Source organism: Temnothorax nylanderi, unplaced genomic scaffold (genome assembly GCF_030848795.1).
Source record: "Temnothorax nylanderi isolate EJ_2023f unplaced genomic scaffold, tnyl_v1.0 TNYL_tig0875_pilon, whole genome shotgun sequence".
In the NCBI taxonomy this organism is placed as follows: domain Eukaryota; kingdom Metazoa; phylum Arthropoda; class Insecta; order Hymenoptera; family Formicidae; genus Temnothorax; species Temnothorax nylanderi.
Genome location: NW_027249937.1, coordinates 9,544 through 29,425, shown reverse-complemented (window position 1 = coordinate 29,425; position 19,882 = coordinate 9,544). Strand labels below are relative to the sequence as shown.

Here is a 19,882-nt window from a genome sequence, read left to right as displayed (position 1 = left end):
CAGATTCGTCAATTTATATTCTACTAATGATGCATCGTTTGTTTTTATCATATCTAATTTCATCTCTGTATCCGTGCATTTGCGCCTTCCGAAAAAATGCAAAATTTGCAGTTTTGCACGTGTGCGATGAAATCATTGCGAGACACGTATGTTCATGAAAACGATATCGCGCCATTGACTTTCGGTGATTTGATCTGTATCAATGCAGCAGGCGTACATCGGCGCTATTTGCAAAATTTGCAGTTTTGCACGTGTTCGATGAAATCATCGCGAGACATGTATGTTCTTGAAAACAATAACGCCCCATTGACTTATGTAAAATTGCAGAATTTGCAGTTTTGCACGTGTTCGATAAAATCATCGCCAGACACGTCGCGACATGTTCTTGAAAACAATATCGCGCAATTGACTTATGCGAAATTGCAAAATTTGCAGTTTTGCACGTGTTCGATGAAATCATTGCGAGACACGTATGCTCTTAAAAATAAATCATATTTGATGCTATTGCCCGATGAGATGATCTCATCACGAATGTTCTTGACAAAGATATCTCATTTAACATATATGTGGATTGTGATGGTGGTCACCATGCAGCAGCAGCCGTACATTGGCGCTATTTGCAAGATTCGCATTTTTGTACGTATAAATAGTCTACGAGGATTCTAGAGCGCAGTCAAGAGTTTGATACGGTTCGAGTACGTCGCAAACAGCCTCCAGTTACGATGAACACTTACGGTGCGAACTACTACGTTCCGATTCAGGATGAAACGTGCGAGAAACAGCACAATGAGTAAGTACCGCTAATTTTCGTATATGCTTGTGCAAAAAAAAATAAATCTTTTATAAACATAATTGTATTTTTTCAGTTTTGATAAACCCCGCTACACGCCTCGTATTTTGGGAAGAAGATTTGCCTTGACATCGACAGCATATAAATTTTTGGATGTTGGAATCAACGCGGGACCTATGTCCTCTGTGGATATACTTATTGGTGATAACCGAGGCAATCGGATAATTCTGCCTCATGCAACGTGGGTGACATTCATCGAAAAACGTGCAGATATTCAGCGACTCGTGCAGTCACCGGCGCCTTCATCGCTAGCGTTTCGAGATCTGGAGCTCGTTAAAATACGTGACGCAGATATTGTAAAGTTGACATCGTGCGACACCAGCTTGTACATGAAACCGTCAACCGTACTCTTCCTGTTCGAACTAGAACATTGCGTCGAAAATATATATTTTCAACTATGCCAAAATGTTCATGGCGTAAGTGAAAAATGTAAACAATTTGTAACAATTTTACGCCAAAATTGTACCACCGATAAATGTAATGCAGTTAGAATCTTGCATGAAGTTTATGATAAAAATTCGCTAATAGATTGCGAACTGTTGGCGTATATGCTGCCGATACTATTGTGTATAATGCGCTACATGATAAATAAATGCATATAATATGATTTAAAAAGTTTTAATTATTTTTCCTTTTCATTTACCGTTCCCTGTCATTAAGCTGTCTTCGTTTATCGTTTAATTAAATGTAATATTAAAAATTAAATATTAAGATCTAAACGATTAAATATCGTTGGCGAAGAAAAGATACGCGATCGTAAGCGAGAACACGAACGGGAGCCGGGAGCCGGGAGCGAGAAGACGCGAGCGAGAACGCGCGAGGGAAAGAGAACGAGAAGACGCGCGCGAACGGGGGAGAGGGATCGCGCGCGACCGTGAAGACGCGCGCGAACGGGGGACGGGGGCGCGAGACAGCATCTACGAGGGGGAGATAACGCGAGCGGGAGCGTGCCGTGTGACGTCACGCGGACCGACGCGGCCATTGCACGCGGACTCCGCGGCGCGGCGAAAACGCGGTCGCCCCTCCCCGCGGCGCGGCGAAAACGCGAACGCGGTCGCCCCTCACCCCGCGGCGCGGCGAAAACGCGAACGCGGGTCCCCTCACCCCGCGGACTCCTCCACCGCGGCGCCGGAAACGCGGTACCCTCCTCCCCCTCCCCCGCGGTGCCCGAAAACGCGGTCCCCCCCTCCCCCTCCCCCGCGGTGCCCGAAAACGCGGTCCCCCCTCCCCCGCGGTGCCCGAAAACGCGGTCCCCCCCTCCCCCTCCCCCGCGGTACACCCCCCTCCTCTCCCGCGGTATACCCCCCGCCCCTCACCCCCCCTCATTGCCCCTTGGTTAGAGCGCCCATAGCTTACCTACTTAAATTAATAATTGATACAAGTAATCGCATATTTTGAAGCCGAAAAACACATTATAAAAAAAAATCCAGCAAAAAATATGTAAAAAAACAATGTATGTTTCAAACAAGTGCAAAACCAGTCGCTACATAGCGTCGGTATAACAGGTTTCATAACCTGATAGTCGTCAACTTTAACAGTTAATATCTCGCTTCGCGGGGCAGAGCGGGACTTTTTTCTGCCAGATTCGTTCGTTTTGTGCAAAAACGCGTCGATTAAGCCTAAATTCAGCGAAATCGGTGAGGAGGGAGCTCTCCTTAAGTATTACCGAATATATTTCAGATACACAAGTAATCACCGTACGTCGTGAGCGAAGGCAAGAGACGTGCGCGTTCCCCACTCGGCATGTAATATTTCAGAAACATTTCTGCAAAATTCCATTTGAAATATTACACCTTTCATCAATATTTTAGAAATATTTCACGACCGTTTCTGCAACATTTCTGCAATGTTTCAATCGGCACAATTATTTCAAATGCAACTTTGCTGAAAGATTTCGGCAATATTTCTGAAATATTTCTGAAATATATTTACGAAATATTGCAGAAACACTTCAGAGATATTTCAAATACATTTTACACTGAGAAAAATGTTTTGTATTAGCAAACAAAATTTTGTTATTGACGCAAAAACTATTTGTTGATATGTGAAAAATGAAATATTTTGTTACCGGAACAAAAAAAATATATTAAGCCATGTGCGTATAGCCGCCGCGCATTTGTCCGAAGAAATCCGCTCTCTCAGCCGGTCACCCATCCAAGTAGTATACCGGCGCCTTGTTGCTTGACATCGATGATCGAACAAAGTAGTGGTGATCCTCTGACTCTGACGCTTCTTTCTTTCTTATACTTGCTTATTTTGGTGAGCATAAAGCTATCGCATAACAATATTACCAATACAGATATACAAATAAATCTTTTTTGCCAGTCAGCGTCGAATATTATTTTATATTAAATATTATTAAATATTTTATATTTTATATTAAAAATGCCATATGACAAAATTTGGAATATCAGAAAATTCTTAATAAAAGAAACAAAATGCAATAAAATGCAATAATTATATAATAATAAATTTAATTTTTTATAAGTTCTAAAGTCTGTCAGCAACTTTTCGGAAATATACAAATCCACTGTTGTATGTGAAACATTCAAAAATATAACGCGTGCAATGTAAACGTAATAATAGTTTATCATTTATTAGAGAAATGTTTCTGAACCATTACATCTGCAATATTTCTTCTGCAATATTGTAGAAATTCACTGCCTGCAATTCAATTTTTCATTACCTACGCAATCTTTCAGAAATTTTTCAGAAATATTTTAAATGCAATGTTGCGTTTGATATGTTACAGAAATATTATTCGTACAATGCAAACGTAATATTACTTTTATAATGTTTTAGAAATATTTTTGAAATATTGCATCTGCTACATTTTTTTGCAATATTACAGAAACTTACAAATATTGTAAACAACTTTCTGAAAGATTTCAGAAATATTGTTAATGCAATATTATAAAAAACATGATGCAGGTACATTTCTGAAATATTTCAGATGCATAGTTACAAATGAAATGTTAACGAAATATTTCTGCACCATTTCCGAATATTTCAATATTTCAGCAACATAACATGCCGAGTGGGTCGTTACGATCGAGAGACGCGAGAGAGAGAGAGGTAAGGAAGTCGCGAGCGTCGCGACCGGAACGACACTGTCGGTAACATCCGGTTAATCGAGCTCGCAGCGCACGCTGTTAGGGTAACAGCGGAGATCGTTCTATCCAACAATGATAAAGACATTTTAGATAAAAACATTTAAAATTCCTACTTTTCACGTCTTTTGAACGTGTTTATGACGTCTTTGAGATATGCGTGAGAATGTTCTAGAGGCTTTACGCAGATTAGCTGTAATTATTGCTATTATCTTATATAACCGTATATCACATAGCTTTCGCTATTTTACTTTATATCATTTTAGGAATATGCAGGGCCGTTTCAAGGGCTTATTGCACCCGGGTGCAGCGTGTCCCGCCGCCGCCCTTTTCTACCGATCGCATTTATAAAACATTGCACGATTTTGAATACTTAAATTGATACAAAGCTCTATTTTATATAAAACGCACTTGTCTTGCTTTTACTTCAGCAAATTGTTTGATGAGCTGCGATGTTTCTAACTTGCTCGCGATTTCATGCTCAATAGAAATTGTTGCTAAATTCGTTAATCTTTCCTGAGACATAGTCGAACGTAAATAATTTTTTATCAATTTAAGTTTTGAAAACGATCTTTCACCTGAAGCTACGGTGACTGGCAAAGTTAACAATATTCGCAAACTCACGTAAAGATTCGGAAACACTTGTTGCAAATTATTTTTCAATAAATAATTCAGCATTGCACTTGAATTCATATCGGGCATTAGCATTCCTTGCAAGAGTATACAAATTTCATCGTACAACTCGGCACCATCGATATCACTTTCTGTTCCAGCTTTATTTGAAAGTTTTGCTTGCAGTTTCTTGCACTGTTCCAAAATGTGCTCTTTACTCATTTTTTCAAGAGACGAACTATGGCGCAGAAAGTTAAAAGTTTCATTGTGCTGTTTCAATAACTCGAAACGTTCGTTTAAGGAGCTTATTGCTGTATCTAAAATACAAAAATAAAAATTTATTTTAAAGTTGTTTTTAGGATCTGTAATTGTTTCGTCTTTGTGTTCATAATCAAACTGTTTTGTTTTCCTCCTCGGGCGTATTTTCACTGGACTTGGGAAGTCTTCATCAGCTTCAACAATTTTAGCCAATTCCTTAGCACGCGTGACAAAGTCTTCAAACCCTTCATCAGATCGTTTATCTGTTAAACTAGTTACGAGATTTTTCAGAACTTCTGCTGATAAAGAAATATTCATTTCGGAATCTTGAAGCATTTTACTGACAACATTTACATTCGAAAGAATCTTGTGCCAAATGACGATTGAGCACACGAATTTAAAATTACAGAGTTTTTGTGCTAGACACTGTGCTTCATGGCGAGTTTGGATATCCGTTTCATTGATACTCGTCAGTTCCGTTAAAGCGTCATATATCTCGCCTAATTCGTATCGTAATGGCTTTATGGCTTCGATTCTACTTTCCCATCTTGTCGCCGAGACTGACTTTAGCGTCAGTTTTGTAATGTGCTGTTTTAGAACACCCCACCTTTTAGTCGATGCTGAGAAAAAATTGTAAAGCGCTTGAACTGTACTGAAGAAATCCACGGTTTGTAAGTTTACTTTGGCTGCATCACAGACCACTAAATTTAAGCTATGAGCAGCGCAAGGAACGAAAAATGCTCGGGAGTTGATATCCAGGACTCTCTTTTGTACGCCACGATATTTTCCACTCATATTCGCGCCATTATATTAACTCTGACCACGTAAATCTTGAATGTTCAAGTTGTAATCTTCGAGAATTTTAAGAAGAAATGTTGTTAAACCTTCTCCGGTGGAATCGCTGATGGGATGAAATCCAAGAAAGTGTTCGTTAATCTCGTACGTTCTTGTGTCTGCGTTTACAACTAAGAAACGAATTATCACGGTAATTTGTTCTACATGATTTACGTCTGGCGTGCAATCAAGGATCACAGAAAAATACTTTGACTGTCTCGCGTTATCCAGTATTATCGATCGTATATTATCTGCAACGAGACAAATTATCTCGTTCTGGATGATATTACCTAAATACATATTATATGATTATACTTTATATGATTATAAAGGTACACTTTCGTCGTTTTTTCTCTGCTGTATTCTGAGAATATGTCCTGACATTATCGGATCAAACTGAGATATCATTTCTACAGCTTTCAAGAAATTGCCATTATCTGGTTCAAACAGTTTACACGAAGATCCACGGAAAGCTAAATTCTGTTTAGCTAGAAATTTTACGACATGTAAGATACGCTCAAGCACAGAATACCAATGCTTTTGTTCTGCCTGAAATATACGCTGCTCATGTTGATCTATTGTTCTTTCCGTTTTGAACGCTATGGTCAGATCAGTCCACTTTTTGAAATTTTGTATATGTTCTGAACCTTTCTCATGTCTTGACAAGTGACGAGATGCATGTTGCCAATCACAAAAACCGTCGTTACCCAAAGTGCTGTTACAATTCGCAAATAGTTTACAACAAAAGCAAAAAATCCTGTTTCGTGAAGGCGAGTACAATAGCCAGCTTCTGTCGCATGTTTCACCATTTTTAAATATGCGCGTGAAATAAGTATCGGAGAACGATCTGCCATTATTATCTTTGGGATACGACAACTGTTTTCTACAGTTGGGCTTATTTTGCACGAGATATTGCACGTCATTATTCGATAATCGCGATGGCCACTTAGCTGGATCGTCACTTAGACATTTTTCCGTCACAGAGAATATTTCTGTCGTCAGTGTGTGTTCGTTTATTGTCTCAGTACTCTCAGCAACCTGCATTACAATTTCATCTCGAGCTTTATCTTCACCTTTCATTCTTGTATCATTTCCGTCTGGAGGTTCTTCGTCGTGCGTACATTCAGCCGGTAATCTTTCCTTGTCAATCATTATTGACTTAGACGAGCTTGGTATTTCTGCCTGTCGATCGTTGACGAACAAAAATTTTTTTATTGCTCCTTTATCTTTGAGTAATTCTGCATCTTTCTGAAGCTTTCGTTTTCTGTATTCAGCTCCCGATAAACGTTTCGTTTTTCGATCGGACATCTAGAAATCGTGAAGTTTATATTGTTTACAGCACAGAACAATAGAACATTTTCATTACGTTGGCGTTGCAGCAATGTTAAAATTTTGCAAATTGCAACGTAATATTGTAGAGACATTATAGAAACATATTATTGTAATATTTCGCTAGTTCGTTCGTTTACTGCTCTGCGACGTGAGATGCGCTATCTATCTCGTATTTAGGTTTTAGTCATGAGAATTATTTAAAGCTTGCAAAAAGCAGCTAATAATATTAAAGATACACTACTTCAGTTTAATTTCTGATACAACCCCAACGCAGAAACTTCAGATATTTAATTGATTGTTTACAAATTTCGGACAGATAAATGTTCAGCGAATAAACAAAAATCATCCGTCCATTATCTATTTAAGATGTAGAGTTCAATATGCATATAAATATAAATAAAATTTTTTATTTTATAAAATAAATTAATAAATTATATTATTATTTAATCAATTACGTTAACCTGTATAACCTTTCTGTGCTGTATGCTGTATGGGCATTGTTGCATCTATATACACACACTTTGTAGTTCCAGCTGCATACAATGAAAATAATACGCGATACTATATACAGTATGTATAAGATATGTAGCATACCTTATACTTTGGATAGTTTGGATCTTGCAGTGTCGCATACGGGGATACGGGGATTCTCACTCTCACTTAGCGATACAAGCTGATTCTCAGTTCGCAACATTGGCAACATTGCCAGAACCAAGAGTGCCATCCTAATAAAACCAAATAACCTATATTTATATCACGAGGGCAGCACCACTATGATTCAGCTTTCAGATTTCTAGTTCGACTTCAAATTTTTTCCGATTTTTTTTCATTTTATTTTGATTGTACGATTACTTTTAAAGACACGTCGACGGCCGCTGGCCGCCCCTTCGGGGCGGCCGCCCGGGTGCACTGCACCCGTTGCACCCCGGCTTGAAACGGCCCTGGGAATATGTACTAAGCTAATATTGTATATTATCTTATATAACCATGCATATCCCACTCGGCATGTAATATTTCAAAGGCATTTCTGCAAAATTCCATTTGAAATATTACATCTTTCATTAATATTTCCGAAATTTTTCACGACCGTTTCTACATCATTTCGGCAATGTTTCAATGTCCGCAATTATTTCAAATGCGACCATGCTGAAAGATTTCGGCAATGTTATGAAGTATTTCTCAAATATATCTACGAAATATTGCGGAAACCCTTCAGAGATGTTTCAAATCAAGAGACACGGTAGTGTCTCGCGCCAAGTACACGCGGAGCGAGACCGACCGTGACTCTTTTACGCGACGCGACGAGTTGCGAGTACTCGAGATGTTGAGATCTCATATAACGAGTGAACGGATCAAGTTTTAAGTAGGCTTGATCGATAGCTTGGGTCGATTTGGGGGGGGGTTTCTCTTATAATATTCCGCTACGTGCCCTACGAGCGGAAATATTGCGACGCAAAGTCCAAATGTGAAAATTTATTTTTAAGATACTACTTCTACTTCTACGTCGACCGTCTCTCATGCCATGCCATCATTTCATTGGCTGGAGTCGCGTCCTTTTCACTTTTTCGACACCAGGGCGGTGCTAGTATCGCCAGCACATATGTATACGTGTGTGTACTGCGCGAGTGTAGATAGTGCGTTTAGCGCGCTGTCAGTCAGTTCATATATATCACGTGATCAGAGAAAATGTCCCTTTCACTTTTTCGACACTGGCGGCGCTTTCGCGCAGTGCAGATATAGTGCGTTCATACGTGTGTGCTGTACTGCGCGCAGTGCAGATAGTGCGTTCAGTGCGCTGTCACGTCACAGTCAGTTCACTTAACCTATATCGTTGAGAGAACGGTAGTGTCGTCGGAGCGAGACCGACCGTGATGTGATAGTAACTTACGATAATTTACTCGTTTACGCGGAGTAAATTATCGTAAGTTATCTCCCGTTTACGCGAAGGAATTATTCGTAAGTTACTACAAAAGTAACGCTCGCGTAAACGTATGATATACGTGATGATGACTCTTTACGCGACGCGACGATTAATTCAAGGTAATTGTTTTAATAATATAATTATCCTATCCTATATATAACTACGTTTACGCGAGTGTTTACACAGGTTAACCTAGATTGTTGTGCATAACATGGATCTTTCTTATTTACTCGCATGGAGGAAACGATCGTCGCTAATCAGAGACTGTTTTTTCTTCATCATTGAGGAATATAATTATATCTTGGGTGAGTTTATCTTAGATTTTAATTATTATACTTTACTGCAAATTTTCAAAACGTTTTATTTCATGTATCTTAGCACGTCTGAAAGAAACGAAGAGATATTAACGGAAATGAAATTTATATTATCACAGCTTTTGATGAATTTATTGAGAAAGTTATGCACCGGACGATCATTCGATTTGCAATTAGGGCTATCGGTTCTCTTTATGTTATCAGAACAAGAGGCGTGCAGTTGGCTTTCCACCGTTTCTACATCGTAAGAAAATAAATCTATTTTTCGATAATTAATTTTCGATAATAATGTGTAAAGATTTATATTTGTAGATTTCAGACCGATCATATTCAGCATTGTACAATCTCAACTTTGGGATATGAATATTCGCGCTTGGGGCAAAATCGATCATTGACACAAACGTTTGAGAGTTACAAGCTATTGCATATTTGGGCACAACGACTGTCACGTTATTCAATAACTTCTAAAGGTACGCTCATGCATTATCATTGAGTCTATTTTTATATTAAACGCAAATCTTGTTATACATATGTGTCAATGTATATATTTTTAATACATTTACAGAAGTTTTAACAAATAGTGCTTCGAGCAAAAGAAAAATTTTACAGCAGATCATAAACAGTACCTAATAAAGAGAACGTGATTCCTTTATTAAAAGATTATTGTTGTAGCTTCGGATTTAATTTCAATGATTGCCTTTTGAATTATTTACAAATATTACTAAAAACGTGGAATCCAACGATAACCGTTTCGAATACAAGCGTGAATAAAGGCAAATGATATAAGAAAATAATATGTATTTGTGACAATTAATTTAATATTTGGATATTTACATATTTTTATACGTAGATCATTTTCGTATGATATTGAACACCAATTTAATAATCGAGTAATATATTATAGAGTTACTTATCTGTAAAGATGAAATCGATGAATTAAGAAAGAAATGTAATGGAGTTGTTGCGCAAATGGAAGATAAATCCATGTTGAAGCGATGTATCTCTACGTTATGGGAACACGTAAGCTATAAAAATGTTGGATAGTATAGTTTCTTATAATGTGAATTTTACATTTAAATTTCCAGATTACATTTTACCACTATGAAGTGTTTATTATACTAATGGATCTCATAGGAGACAAAAATATGGAAAAGAGAAATTATCTTTGCTTCTTGCAAAATTACACTCGGAGCGGGTAAATTATAATAATTTCGCATATATTAATTTTGAATTTAATAATCATACTATCAATCATGACAGGCTTCCTACACCAATGGAACACGATGAGTGGATACAGCTTAATCCTGGACATAGTACGTTGCCGCCGATAGCCCAATGGAGACTTCCGTTCTTGCTTAAAGTCGATATTTGGAAAATCATTAGTAAATATATTTCAGAAATAAATTTATGGCCAGCACTTGGATGATTACTTAACTTAATTTCACATTTTATTAATTCTCGTTACTAGCACCTGAGTTGAATTTAAGAACATACGGCAAGTGGCTTGACATCGCACCCGTACTTAATTTGGAGGCACATCTCATATGCACATTAGCTATTAAAGGTGAAGTGACACAAGTATGGGGAAATAATTCTACTGCATCGAAAAATACTGCATGGTCGCTTTATCCGAAAAATACCACGTTGCTCAAAGATATCAAGAAATGTATACAACGGATGACAGATTCAGATGGATTCTATTATGGTACTGCAGCATTGTACTATGTCGTAAATCATACACCTCCGGGTGCTGATCGCGTTGCTGCCGCGAAAGAATGTTACGAGTATGCTCAGCTGGCGGCACAGAATTCCACTAAATTCGAAGAAGGAATGTTAGAAGTACGGTAATCTCTGTGTAAAGTACGTGTCTATGTTGTAAAAAATATATTGACTTCTATGGCTTTTACTTTCAGAAAATTAAATCCAAATATTTGAGATTTACGTCCGAGCATATTCTACGTACGTACGGATTGGAGAAAGATGAGTATCTTGCTCTAATTGAAAATCCGTGCAAGCTGGTGTATGAATTGTATAACGAAGAAAGCATACCATTACGATATCGAACTGCAACCAACTACAGACCCGATATTAACGCTGCTGTTAACGAGCTGGGTAAACTGTTCTCGTTGAATACGATAAAATTGCGTATGGATTTATTGGAAGAATGGCTACAATCTAATGCCAGGTATACCGAATTGTCTCAAAGCTTTACAGAGACGTTTCTAGCGACGAAAGAGTCTGATCAGAATACCAACTATGAAGATAATTTACTTAGGTAATATTGTTGGTACACCATTTTTTTTATATTCAATTTCTAAATCAACAATTGATTGTGAAATATACTTAATTGTAGGATATGTTATATGCTGGAATATGGAGATATGGATTTGTTTGCACAATTTCTTATAAACATAGGTTTCGGCAATCGTCATGGCGAGACTGAATATAGTTGTAACGTACGATATCGAGTATTTCGAATATTGCAGACTGTCGTTGATACTACAACGTTAGAGGAATTGACCAAGCAAGATATATGTACCTTTAGGTATAAATAATTATAATAAATTATTGTTTATTTTATCGGCAGAATATAAATTTTTCTTGCATAATAAAACGTTGATCTCACTTCAATATTTCAGAAAGTATATGAAATCGTTACAGTACACCGGCAAATTGGAATCTTTAGAATTATGTTACAGCGTTGATACATTTGACACATGTTGTAAACGAGATATTCAAAACTTGAGAATATCAATCCGTGATGTTAAGATACAGTTAAAAGGACTTTGCTTCTAAATTTTAGGATATTGATAATTATGAAGTGAGCGAAATGTAAATCTGTGAGGTAAATGAGAAATAGTCAAAAGAGAAATATGTTGATTAGTGCCAAGAAGAAAACGTAGCAATTAATTGGGCTGATTGAATTGGCAGATCAAAGTGGCATTTTTTTCGTATCAAGTAATGAAATGGTTTGATGTTTATATGACTAGCGTCTATGTATTATATTATAAATTATAATCTTACAATATCATAATATTTTATGTGTCGAAATATATTGACCAGTAGTCATTTTTTTATGGCACGTTTATAATACCAATTGTCTGTGGTAAGCAGTAAAATGACGTGCGATAGATGCAGGCGCACATTTGACTCGAATTAAAAATACAAATAAATTGTAATAATGTTATAATATGAAGTTTGTAGTTCGTGGTTAGTCTTTTGAAAGAGAGGAGATAAATATTAACTTGACATTGTTTTCTGCTGAACGCACCTGATGACATACATGATGTCCGTTGATTATACATTGTACCCATGTTCTTTAAATTACGCCAACTACAAAGAGAATATATATATTGCTTTGAAAAATAATTGTAGTGCAACTACTCTTAAAAAATAAAACAAAATTGTGTTACCTAACTCAACCCAAGTGGTATGTATCTTTGTATTCCTGAGGATCTTTCTATCAACCCAAGTGGTAGTAGTTTTAATTCTCCTTGATAAAATTATAATATTACAAAGAATTATTTAATCATTTTAATCACAAAGAATTAAAGAGGTAACATTATAAAATAAAAATATTTAATTAAAATAAAATAAATAAATTTTTCTTGTAATATGTATTTACGGTGTATTCATAGAAGATATCCATATGTATTGTAAAAATTGCAATTTTTATTTATATATATTTTTAAATATGATTTTGAAAATACGTATTATTAGCAAGCTATTTTTTATGTATTTTTACAACATGCGTTTTGTACAATGCAACATTAAACATTTGCTATTTTATTACTTGGTCAAATAATAACAAATACCTAATCATAAGTTAAAAATTTACATATCTAAAAAATATATTTAAGTGTTATTATAAAAGTATAAATTATCCTCTAGAATTATAATATTACATATCATTATTTATATTTAGTTTCAAAAGAAGAAAATCATTATACTTGTATAGTTAATCATAAAAGGCATGGTGATAATAGTTTATCGCTGCATTATTATATATCATAATTTAAATAAGACTTCATTATGTATCACATTTCTGTTACTTGAAAAAAATGCTTTTTAATTTTAATTTATGTAACATACATGTACACGCTTATAATATATTAATTGACTGTATTTTTTCATAGATTGAGAACAGTTCTACGGCGAAAGATGGAACAGGAAGTTTCGAAGAAACAATCGTATCATTAGACGAAAGATTTACTAAAGTATTGACACAACTTCTAGATCGAATTTGTGATTTGGGTTGTGATAATAACAATGAGAAATTACTTAATGTGTTATGTCGGTAAGAATTTTATTTATATAATTTTTATGCATCCTTTTTTTCTCACACAATTGATATAAAATTAGATACTAATTAATTTCTAAATTATTTATGTTTGAATTAGACTTGACTTCAACATGTTTTACACCGACATACTAATACGTCGAGGGAAAGAAAAGACCGTCCCGCAGCAAGATATATCTGGCTAGTAATATATTATTTCTCATTTATGCGTACATTGCACATGCAGACGTTGTACGCATGCATGCATGAAAGATGGAGTAGACAATAATCTGATCAATATTACATGTTTTTATTGTTTTTTTATTTTACAAAAAGAAATGATTATTTCAGGGTATATAAGAGTACATAATATAATGGAAGTATATATATAATATAATGGAAGTATATAATATAATGGGTATATGGAATCTTATCTATCTATACTGTCTGCCTCTGCCTCTGCCTCGTCTAATGCCCCAATGATAGTATGGTGATGAAAGTCTGTACAGAAAGGCCATAAATCTTTCTTCTTGCCGCCGTATCCCCGTGGCTCTGCCTCTTGGTCTTTGAACTGTAAAATAATATGTATATTGTATAAGAAATTTTATGAATTAAATACATATAATATGAATTAAATTTATATATAACGAGAAGATATTTATTAATTTCGATAAACATATTACCTTGTCTATTATCTTCGGTATAAATTACGGTACTGCACAACTTGTATCAGTTGTATTGTGGAGTCCACTCTTATAATGTGGCATACTTTTGAATTGATAGTATAATTACTGTCATTAATAACAATTCTTTCCACTGAAATATTATTTATGGTAATAGGAGAGAATAAATTATATATAAATAACCAGTACGTTATAGTGAGCTATGTTCTCTTCTAGCTATATTAATTTTTGCCATCATATTGTGACAGCAGGCCATGCACCATTTCTGCTGTGTTTCTGCTGTTATTAGCTCATATGGCTCATGTCCAATTCTTGCTACATTTTTACTATCACATTGTGACTGCATGTTGTGCACGATTTCTGCCGCGTTTCTGCGATTACATTGTGGGCAGCAGATCGTGCTGCTAGAAAATAAGCTTAATGAGGACGCAGGGGACAGGAATCTGCTCGATGGTCATGCTCGGATCTGCTGGCATACTGTCGGCATTCTGTTAGCATTTGGCTATTAGGGAATAGTGTAATAGTAATAGCATAATGTTAAAGCTAAATGGCGCGCGCGAAGCGCGCGCGTCTGTAATGTCTAGTGTCATATATTGAGAGACCGACGTATCTTACGAAGAAGTATCTTAATAAATAAAATTTTTACATTTGTTTGGACTTTACGTCGTAATATCTTCGCTTATTAATTTACCTACTAGATCGATCGATAACAATGCGAGCGCGATATCGAAACTGGCGATACTATAGTATCGCCAATGTCGAAAAAGTGAAAGTTACATTTCTCTGATATATATATATATATATTGAGATATATTGAGAGACGTCGACGTTAGTAGAAATATCTTAATATAAAATTTTCGCATTTCGACTTTGCGTCGCAATATCTCCGCTCGTAGGACACGTAGCGGAAAAATAAAAACACGTTGGCCTTTGGCCAACTCGAACGTGCGTATCCCATACGTATAAAAGTAAAGTACCAGTTCAAATACAGATAGCGAATTGGTTTCAGTCATAAAATGTTCCATAATTTATGTGCTTTTAAAATATGCACAATGAGATTTCCGTGCTTATTCCCTTTCGCCGACCTGAACGTGAATACCCCATACGTACAAGAGTAAAGAACCAGTTTAAATACAGATAGCGAATTGATTTTAGTTTTAAAATGTTTCACATATTATATGCTTTTAAATTATGCATAATGAGATTTCTGTGCTCATCCCTTTCAGCCGATCCAAATGTAAGCACCCTATACATACAAGAGTAAAGTACTAATTCAAATATAGATAGCAAATTGGTTTTAGTCTTAAAATGTTCCACAATTTATATGCTTTTAAAATATGCACAATGAAATTTCTGTGCTCATCCCCTTCAGCCGACCTAAACGTAAGCACCCTATACATATAAGAGTAAAGTACCAGTTCAAATACAGATAGCGAATTGGTTTTAGTCTTAAAATGTTCCATAATTTATATGCTTTTAAAATATGCACAATGAGATTTCTGTGCTCATCCCCTTCAGCCAACTCAAACGTAAGCACCCTATACATACAAGAGTAAAGTATCAATTCAAATACAAATAGCAAATTGGTTTTAGTCTTAAAATGTTCCACAATTTATATGCTTTTAAAATATGCACAATGAGATTTCTGTGCTCATCCCCTTCAGCCGACTCAAACGTAAGCACCCTATACATACAAGAGTAAAGTATCAATTCAAATACAAATAGCAAATTGGTTTTAGTTTTAAAATGTTTCACAATTTATATGCTTTTAAAATATGCACAATGAGATTTCCGTGCTTATTCCCTTTTGTCGACCTGAACGTGAATACCCCATACGTACAAGAGTAAAGTACCAGTTCAAATATAGATAGCGAATTGATTTTAGTCTTAAAATGTTCCACAATTTATATGCTTTTAAAATATGTACAATGAGATTTCTGTGCTCATCCCCTTCAGCCGACTCAAACGTAAGCACCCTATACATACAAGAGTAAAGTATCAATTCAAATACAAATAGCAAATTGGTTTTAGTTTTAAAATGTTTCACAATTTATATGCTTTTAAAATATGCACAATGAGATTTCCGTGCTTATTCCCTTTTGTCGACCTGAACGTGAATACCCTATACGTACAAGAGTAAAGTACCAGTTCAAATATAGATAGCGAATTGATTTTAGTCTTAAAATGTTCCACAATTTATATGCTTTTAAAATATGCACAATGAGATTTCTGTGCTCATCCCCTTCAGCCGACCCAAACGTAAGCACCCTATACATACAAGAGTAAAGTACCAATTCAAATACAGATAGCAAATTGGTTTTAGTCTTAAAATGTTCCACAATTTATATGCTTTTAAAATATGCACAATGAGATTTCCATGCTTATTCTCTTTCGCCGAGCTGAACGTGAGTACTCCATACGTACAAGAGTAAAGTACCAGTTCAAATACAGACAGCGAATTGGTTTTTGTCTTATAATGTTCCATAATTTATGTGTTTTAAAAACACTACAAAAAAGCGTGATATTCGTACAAAATTACCTTTTTCAAAAAAATGCGCCAAGTACACGCATAGTAGTATATATGTATTATGTTGTTACCTCGAAAAAAACAAAGTGGTAGTATTATACCTCGAAATAACATCCTGTACATACTGTTTATAAAATGCGTAATACTACAAAAAGGCGTGATATCTATACAAAATTACCTTTTTTAAAAATGCATATTTACCCTATTATATATAAATAAAGCAAATTATAATTTTGAAAGAAAAAATTTAATAAATATTTTTAACTGTAGAAACGTAAAAAATACGTTTCTTAAATCATGATTTAAATCATATTTTAAACACATTTTTGTTCAAACGTTTCTTAATGGTTCTTTACGGTTATGAAACTAACTATATATACGTTCAAAAAACGTATAACTAATATTATGTGCTACCTGGGTTTTTTACGAGCAGAATCAATCACTATTTGTACTTGCGTTTGGGGATAATTTGTACTGTAAAAATATAAAGTTTTATTAGTAGAATCAATCACTACTTGTACACTCGGGATAATTTGTGAAAATATAAAGTTTTAGATTTTGTATCCTTACCGTTCGTTCGGAAACTACCCTCGATTTCTCTACTTTAAAGTATTTAAAAAAATTTGAAGATTTTAAAAGTAGGGGAGACCGGGGTTAACTCGACACTATTTTTTCAAAGGTAATTTTTAATATTTAATTAAAATTTTTAGGCAAATTTAATGGTATATATTTAAAGAGTGTTCCTTCAGGTACAAAATTGATTCAGAAAGTTTTGCTGTACGTCGCTCTGTTTTGCCGCCAGGAAAGGAAAAATGACGCAAAGACAAATTTTCGAATTGAAAAATGCCGGGGCAAACTCGACACCCCGCCGGGGCAAACTCAACACTTTGTCTGATCGACACAATTTGATTTGGAACTTATTTTTTACTGTCTGAAAATAAAAATACATTGTTTATTGTGTATTTAAAAAGTACAAAAATTCGGAATAAAGTAGCTAGAACAATCATTTGAAATCATGAGAACAAAAATTGTTGAACTTTCAATTATCTTCATCTAAACTCATGTCTGAAAAACAATTAATGCAGGTAAACTCACGATCGGACGTACGCATACATTTGTCATGATGAGCCATACGGCTGCATGACAAGCATCGTTTGTTACTGGGAGCCGATGAAACGGCGTGGTATTGACTTTGCCTCGGACGTCGTTTTTTACTTTTGTCACTTCAAAAATATGAAAATTTTGAAAATATCTAAAAACGATTATCGGATTCATATAGAGCATCAAATTTTCCATGAAAATCACTTACATATAGGTTTGCAAGATTAAAGCTTGATGAAAGAGTAGAAATTTTCGAGAGATCAGAAAAATTACTTTTCACCATCAAAAATGCTTATGTCGCGCTAAAAATTACACCATAACTCAGAATGTCATCAAATCCTGTTGATAATACTAGCACATAAAGACGCATTTACAGTAGGAAAGGCAAGTTTTTACGATAGATTTAAATTAGCAAAAAGTCTAGTGTCAAGTTTGCCTCAATGTCGACTTAGCCCCGGTCTTCCCTACATAATTTTAGAGTTATTTTAACCGACCCAGCAACTAATTCCTTTAATATATTTTACTTCTGTCATGATGCTAATACCCCCATTCTTTATTCATTTGGTTGATATTCGTAGTCGGATCTCATTTTTATGATCGTCTTAAGTACAATCTTAAGATAAGTCAATCACAAAGCATTTTAAGACATTACTTAATATGGTCTTGAAATAAGATTTGACTATAAATAACGGGCTATTAAATTAAATTGTATTATGTAAATATATATTTTCTTTACAGGTCTTCTGGGAAAAAAAAAATATATATATATATATATAATCCGGCTGCTCTTTGGCGCTATATAACGGCTGCCACAAGCGCTGGCAAACATTGGCTGCTATTAGCGCTAAATTTTGGCTGTTTACGGCTATAGTTTTAAAAAAGCTGCATTAGCAGTCATAGAAAAACATCTTATTTTTAACAACTAACATGTCTGTACACACAAAAAAATACATTACTTTAATGCCTACAGACAGAAATATAATTGTCCAGGGCCAATGGCTGATGGACATACATGTGGATCATTTCCATCGACTTTTACAAAATTGTTCCGATTATAGACCGGTAGAAACACGGCAATTGCCTGATACGATTCAATCTGTATCACAAGATAAAAACACATTCAAATATTGTATAGTAGTTCGTCACATTGGGTGTGTAGTTATTATGATTGGAAAAAGTTGGTAAGAAATAATTTATACAAGCAACATAATATAGATGCATATTTTACATAAAAGCAATGTCTGACAATGTTTATATATATATTAACAACTTCAGACACATTTCTTTATAAGGTGTAATTTTTTTCTGTTAAGATTAAGATGCGTAATACTACAAAAAGGCGTGATATCCGTACAAAATTACCTTTTTCAAAAAAAGGTAAAAAAAAGGCGCCAAGTACACGCATAGTAGTATATATGTATTATGTTGTTACCTCGAAAAAAACAAAGTGGTAGTATTATACCTCGAAATAACACCCTGTACATACTGTTTTATAAAATGCGTAATACTACAAAAAGGCGTGATATCCGTACAAAATTACCTTTTTTAAAAAAAAGGTAAAAAAAGGCGCCAAGTACACGCATAGTAGTGTATATGTTGTTACCTCGAAAAAAAAAAAACAGTGGTAATATTATACCTCAAAAAAATCTAAGTAACAAGTGGTAGACCTAATCTTTGTATCTCGAAAAATCTCGAAAAAAACCTAAGCAGTAGTATCTTTACCTAAAAAAAAACCGAAGTAACAAGTGGTAGACGTAATCTTTGTATCTCGAAAAATCTTGAAAAAACCTAAGCAGTAGTATTTTATTTAAAAAAAATTATAACTCAAGTGATACACACCTTATTAAAGATGAGTCGCGCTTCAAGTGATCCTATTACAATTACAAAAAAGAAATGATATCTCTTTTTAAATTACAGCGCCAATTACAGAGAGAATATACATTGAGAATCTTTGTATTTCGAAAAATCTCGAAAAAAACCTAAGCAGTAGTATTTTTATTTCCAAACATGTTGTTACCTAGAAAAAAACAGTGGTAATATTATACCTCAAAAAAATCTAAT

The 19,882-nt window shown here is 34.9% G+C and overlaps 1 protein-coding gene across 9 annotated transcripts; it reads left to right on the top strand.

Moving 5' to 3' along the window:
- The first annotated feature begins 8,571 nt into the window (after positions 1–8,571).
- On the top strand, positions 8,572–14,150 carry LOC139785744 (kinetochore-associated protein 1-like). Of its 9 annotated transcripts, none has more exons than XM_071724924.1 (14): positions 8,572–8,952; positions 9,158–9,222; positions 9,351–9,475; positions 9,544–9,701; positions 10,136–10,251; positions 10,317–10,426; positions 10,492–10,613; positions 10,700–11,070; positions 11,145–11,506; positions 11,585–11,776; positions 11,871–12,076; positions 13,368–13,528; positions 13,632–13,711; positions 13,862–14,150. In XM_071724924.1, the coding sequence occupies exons 3-11, from the start codon at positions 9,357–9,359 to the stop codon at positions 12,025–12,027; spliced, it is 1,707 nt and encodes a 568-aa protein (XP_071581025.1). In that variant the 5' UTR covers positions 8,572–8,952; positions 9,158–9,222; positions 9,351–9,356; the 3' UTR covers positions 12,028–12,076; positions 13,368–13,528; positions 13,632–13,711; positions 13,862–14,150. The 9 variants fall into 9 exon arrangements, with proteins under 9 accessions (XP_071581025.1, XP_071581022.1, XP_071581024.1 ...); XM_071724921.1 differs by having other exon boundaries at positions 9,296–9,475; XM_071724923.1 differs by having other exon boundaries at positions 8,572–9,036.
- The last annotated feature ends 5,732 nt before the right edge of the window (positions 14,151–19,882 follow it).